This window comes from Ictalurus punctatus, chromosome 11, assembly GCF_001660625.3.
Source record: "Ictalurus punctatus breed USDA103 chromosome 11, Coco_2.0, whole genome shotgun sequence".
Lineage (NCBI taxonomy): Eukaryota > Metazoa > Chordata > Actinopteri > Siluriformes > Ictaluridae > Ictalurus > Ictalurus punctatus.
This window is the reverse complement of record NC_030426.2, coordinates 15184203-15190202: the sequence shown is the minus strand read 5'-3', so window position 1 is coordinate 15190202 and position 6000 is coordinate 15184203. Positions and strand designations below refer to the sequence as shown.

Genomic DNA, 6000 nt, shown 5'->3' with positions numbered 1-6000 from the left:
TTTTGCAGCCAAAAAAACCCCCCAAACTGTTGTGCGAGTGGTTTCAGCTTCAGAAGCTCATGTTAGTTTTACGAAATAAAATATAGTGGAGTAAAGTCTATAGGAATTATAGTGATTATGTGAATCATTTGTAATTTGATACGCCGATGTTAGTCTCACAGTGAGTTGTTCGGCTGCTGCAACGTGATGCAACGTTTGTCCGCAATAACGAGATTTCCTTGGGTGTTTAACAGAATATGACAATGTTGAGAATTATGGATTACAAATAGGGTTTAATAATTAAACTAATATAAAGGCCTCACGTATAGGCGCGGACCGCGCTCACGTGCACTCGCACGAATATAATCTAACTACATGCGATTTTAGATTCAATTAAAAAGTTTTTAAAGAAAAGAAGACGTTTAATAAAATAGTAACATAATAAAATGAACGATCATTAATAAGTTATTTTAAATTACATTTACAGCGATAAATTAAAATGCTTCAATAAAGACCTATACTTATTTAGAATCGCCTCATGCAGGTTTAAATTGATCCATGACATGTTGAATTAATACTTTTACTCCTAAAGGTAAGGGGTTTATTAACTGGTGCTTTTATGATTCTTTTCTTTCATAGAGGATTTTACTTGGAACGATTTATAATAGAGAAACACTCTGGTGAAGGGTTCTCCATAGAACCATTAAGGATTCCCCCAGAATGGCACTCAAAGAACCATCAGGGGTCTAAGTCAGTGTTCATTTAAGTCCACTTGGCCTAACTTGAACACTATATTGCTTGGTGTTTGTTTAAAATAAATAATACCAGCTTGTCAATGTTTGTCTCTAAGTAGAGAGTTCCTGTTGTTAAAGACGGACGATCAGTTTGTATGTTGAGCTGAGGTGTGTTCATGTACTGCTGCAGGTGTTGATGTAGAAGAGCCGAGCAGGCTGAGCAGGTCAGACTGGCATGAAACCCTTTGGGCGACACACACACACACACACACACACATTCACACACACACTTCCAAACATCGCAGCACATAACCGGGCCGCTTAAGTATCTCTCTCTCTCACGCACGAGCGCGCGCGCGCGCACACACACACACACACACACACACACACGCACACACACACACAAGAGTGAAGGAGCGGATAGCCTGGTTAGAAACAAGATAGCCTTTAAACCATAGATTTCACTGTGAGTATTATAGACAGAAAATTAACTGAAATAATAAAAGGCATTCCTTGTTGCCGCTGCTACTGGCTAAATCTGTAACTGATCCCTTACGAGAATCCCTGCGGGGTGAAATGAAACCCGACAGTGTTTATATAAATTCAGCTTGACACAGATGACCACTGTAAGAGCTCATTCAACACTGCAGGTTAATTCTGCACTGCATGTAGTCATAGTAAATGAGTTCATTCTATACTGTAGCGAGTTTACATTCAACACTGTGTAAAATACTTCAAGTTCAACACTGTGAATTTGACATTATGAAAGCTATGTAGCAGTGTAAGTGTTAATTCAGAAACACACAAGCCAGATTAAATATTGTTGTTAAGGTTGACAATATTGTGAGAATCAAGTTGTTAATTAACTACTTTACAGGGTTTTATTTCTACGTATGAAATAAACTGTTCATTTTTAGGTGAAAATATTAAACATAAACGTAAATCCTGTAGTTGTTAATACAACATTGCAGGTGTTCGTTCATTTAACTCGTTTATATAATGTGCCACAGATTTTTCCTGTGTAAATGGTGTCAGTCAGATGCACAACTTGCCTACATCAGAAATAGTACAATAATCTTCAGAAGAGTCAAAGCTTTATTACTCTTGTGCCCAAAACGGAACAGATGCTAAACGGCGTGAGTCTTTTGGATGCTGTTGTTAGTGTCAGGATAAATTGTAATTCGTGTCTTTTGTTCGGGGCGCTGGGTTTGTCTGAAAGACCTTAATTGTGTTGCCGTCTAATTTGGCTCGAAGGTCCCTAAAGAGTCCAGTGAGATAGCCGAAGGTTTGACAGCGGTGTTATCTCAGTGTCATCTGTCCCCTCTCACACACTGTGCTGTGTACACACTCCTGCTGCATATAACCTCTGCATATATCCTGCTGCAAATGCAGGCTTAATTAATTTTCACATACTATGAGCAATTATTATTGTTTTAAATTTAAACCCATACGGATGCTTAAAATGCAATAATTTTAGATGAATATTTGGTAGGACTAGCTATGTATTTAATAAACTTAATTTATTATTATTATTATTATTATTATTATTGTTGTTGTTGTTGTTGTTGTTGTTGTTGTTGTTGTTTAAAAAATAATGATTTGTGTAACAAGATGTCCCTGTAAGGTAAATATAACCTGTTTGAGGTGTTAGTTAACTTACCCTATACCCTATACAGTGATCTTAAACACAAAATTATTTCGTCGAAATATGCGGAAAATATTCACTATAACCACTTTTGTATAATTTTGAAGACAGATTGTCTTTATTCAAAATGTCTTTGCTCAGGCAAATGAACAAAGAATCGAGGTATCACCCATTTGGATACATCTTCCTTTCCATAACATTAGTACAGCTTTTAAATTACCATCGCAGTTTAAAAATAATAAATCATAATAAAACCACAACATCATTAACTGCTTCTTTTTAAATTCCAGCTCCTTCTTCGTCAGATGAATTGAACGCGTGACTAGCACTGAACCACAATTTGAAAAAAAGAAAAATGTTTTAAAAGATATCATTTTTTTTCATTTGATGTTTTAAATAGTTGTCTAATTTTGTGCACCAGTTTGATAAATAGCCTATAAACAATATAACCCGTATGTTCATCCAACTCAAAAAGTTCTAAGCGTGATCCAAACCATTTTATCTGAGTGCTAAAATATAAGTAGTACAATATACAAGAGATATGAAGGGTGAATGTCACTTGTGCAAACCAAATGGGCCTTTAAAATAAGATAATAATAATAATAATAATAATAATAATAATAATAATAATAATAATAATAATATCATGAAACAAAATTATTATTAGTATAGCATCAAAAATGTACATAATAAATAAAGTTAAAGGCATCCTTAATCGGATAGCCGATAATAAATGTTATAACATTTACATTTCTTACAGTTCAGGGCTCCTTGATCTTTCACATCTACTCCCAAGTTCCCATGCAGAGGTCCGGAGGGAAAAACGAGAATGATGAAAAATCGAAAGTTTTTCTCCAGTTCTCAAAGTCCTCACGGCCTCTACAAAATGAGCTTTGCGCGTCTGTTTGATCGCATCATGCTGCGCAGAGATCAAGCTTGCCAAGAGCGACACTTAGGTCAGTTTACGCGGTTCAAGTTTTCAAAGAGCAACAGCGTCTTTTGGCTGTTTTATAACTGTTTTTATGACCTGTTTTTTTCTTTAACATTATTCAAGTTTCCACAAAAAAGAAAAGAAAAGAAAAGAAAAAAAAAGAAAAAGAAAATTGTCCTTTCCCTCTTTCTACGGAGGGTAACACAACTGAAGTTTCCGTGGAGCTGTGCGTTTTCTTCTGAGCTGAACACCCTCTATTTGTGTGGCTATTAATTAATTTTATTTATTTATTTTACATCGTTAAAGTTTCCAGAGAGAAACGTCTTTTGGGGTTCAACGTCTTTTAGGTTCAAAGAGCAAAATTGCCTTTTGTTTTAACATGGTAGAAGTTTTCGGAGAGTCCGACTGTCTGTTTGCTCTTGTAACGTCGATCCTCTTTATGTGAGTGTGTGAATATTGTGTTTTACGTGGTTCAAGTTTCCAAAGCAAAAATTGTCCCTCTGCTCAACTTTTCGGAAGGTTATTTTACATGGCCGTGGCGTGCGCCGTCGGATACGGGTCGATGCCGCTCTTACCCATGCCCGGGAATAGGATGTAGGCGACGGGCGGCTGCAGGCTGGAAGCCGCCGACCACGCTGTGCAGTTGCAAGGCACTACATAGCCTGGGTTGGTGGGTGACGGGTGGGTGTGTGTGTGCTGCCCCGGACACGCCAGGCCGCCAAACGCCCCGTTCTGGTAGCCGAGTGAGGAGGCGTAGGGCAGCGATCCGGCAGCGGCAGCGGCTAGGGCGTGTGGCATATCGGCCATCTTCTGCGCAGCGCTGGAGCCGAACTGAGTTGGGTCAAGAAACGAATAGGGCGCAGAGGCCGCCGGCGGCAAGAACGCGCGCGCTTTATCCGGCCCGGAAACCAGTAACGAGTCGGCACCGGAAACCGGAAGTGCTTTCAAGTGTTCAGCGTCGCCCAAGTAGGGCAGCGGGAACACGTATCTGTCCTTCTTGAGCAGGTTCTTGGGCTTGCGCCGCGGCCGGTACTTGTAGTCCGGGTGCTCTTTCATGTGCTGCGCGCGCAGCCTCTTGGCCTCGTCAATGTAGGGCCGCTTCTCAGACTCGGAGAGAAGCTTCCACTCGGCACCGAGCCTCTTGCTGATCTCAGAGTTGTGCATCTTGGGATTCTCTTGGGCCATTTTCCTCCTCTGGCCGCGGGACCATACCATGAAGGCGTTCATGGGTCTCTTGATGTGATCAGCCGGCTTGGACATAGCTGTTTTTAAGCGACACGCACACCGTTCAGTCCTTGTAAAATAACGTCAAAATGCTTTATGTCACCAAAACCGAGTGGAGAAAATAATTCACCTGTCTTGTTGACGGACGCCGGTCATGCCAGTTCTGGAGAGTCGGAGAAGAACTGTAAAAAAGGCATCGGTGAAAAAATCCAACCGCGCAACTCTATCGAGTTTCGGAAAATCGCTATAAATGTTTCTTTCCTCTTCAACACAGAGTGCAGCAGCCAAAAATCCGCCGAGGTGAGGCAAAAAAGTCCCGTGGTCGACGAGTGAACTCTGGGTGTTTGTGTGTGTCTGTCTGCGTGCGTGTGTGTGTGTGTATATGTGTGTGCGTGAGTATGTGTGTGCTTTCTCTTCCCTCTCGGAGGTTTGTCGTCTTTTGCGAAGCACCTGGCTTAGGAAATGAGTAGAAAAAGCTCGTGAATGGAAGCCAAAAGGCGGCGGAGTTGAAAGGCTGGGCTGCACATAAACGGCAGGGCGTTCACTGTCCAACCTGAGCGCCCAATCAGCACTAAGGCACACACACACACACACACACACACACACACACACACACACACACACACACACACACTAAGCGCAACACCTACGGACAAAGCGCACACGCGCGCGCACCATATACACGCACTCACACTCACACACACACACGCTGCGCGGACCATATCACAACGCCAATAAAGATTTGAGGAGGCATGAATAAAAGGAGGGCCAGCTACTCCACTCTCCGTCCCCTAAATCCTTTTAGTTTAAGCTGTACACACACACACACACACACACACACACACCCCTCTGGTTAAATATTAACAATCATTAACACGCGCGCAAGCTGTTTTTAAAGGGGCAAAAACTAATCATAAATATAAACCTTGATATTCGGGGTCACAAGCGACTAATTTTAAATAGGCTTAAAAGTTATTATTATAAATACTGAACACACCAAAGATATATATATATAAAAAAAACAGTATAAAATTGATTATGTTATTGTTTTTATTAAGTAGTTGTAATATGTATTCATTCGATTAAGACATATTAGATGTTTCATTTTAATGCATTTATATGTTAATTTACTTTAGGGTTGCTTACATTGGGTTCGACTTGTATTTACGTATTACAATACGAATACACTTTAGGCAGCGAGTGGCAAAGAAGTGCCCTTTGGGGCGGGGGGGGGGGGGGGGGGGGGGATGGTGAGAAAGAAAATAAATAAACACAAGTAAAAGGTTAAAAGTTCTCCAGGAGCAGTTTGTATAAATATATACAGTACATCCGAAATATAATATATAATAAAGCGGCGTTTGAAATAAGAGTGCTGTGCGTCTGAACAGTCTCCCCTTGGGCCAATATTTATTAAACGAGAACAATTGTCCAGAAGTCTCCTGGGACAGGCTACGCTTAGTGTGTGTGTGTGTGTGTGTGTGTGTGTG

At 40.7% G+C, this 6000-nt stretch overlaps 1 protein-coding gene across 1 annotated transcript; it reads right to left on the bottom strand.

Moving 5' to 3' along the window:
• Positions 1–1146: 1146 nt before the first annotated feature.
• On the bottom strand, positions 1147–5039 carry sox14 (SRY-box transcription factor 14). Its single transcript, XM_017479107.3, has 2 exons — positions 4644–5039; positions 1147–4551 (listed from the first exon to the last, which is right to left on the bottom strand). The coding sequence occupies exon 2, from the start codon at positions 4547–4549 to the stop codon at positions 3815–3817; it is 735 nt and encodes a 244-aa protein (XP_017334596.1). The 5' UTR covers positions 4550–4551; positions 4644–5039; the 3' UTR covers positions 1147–3814.
• Between the last annotated feature and the right edge of the window lie 961 nt (positions 5040–6000).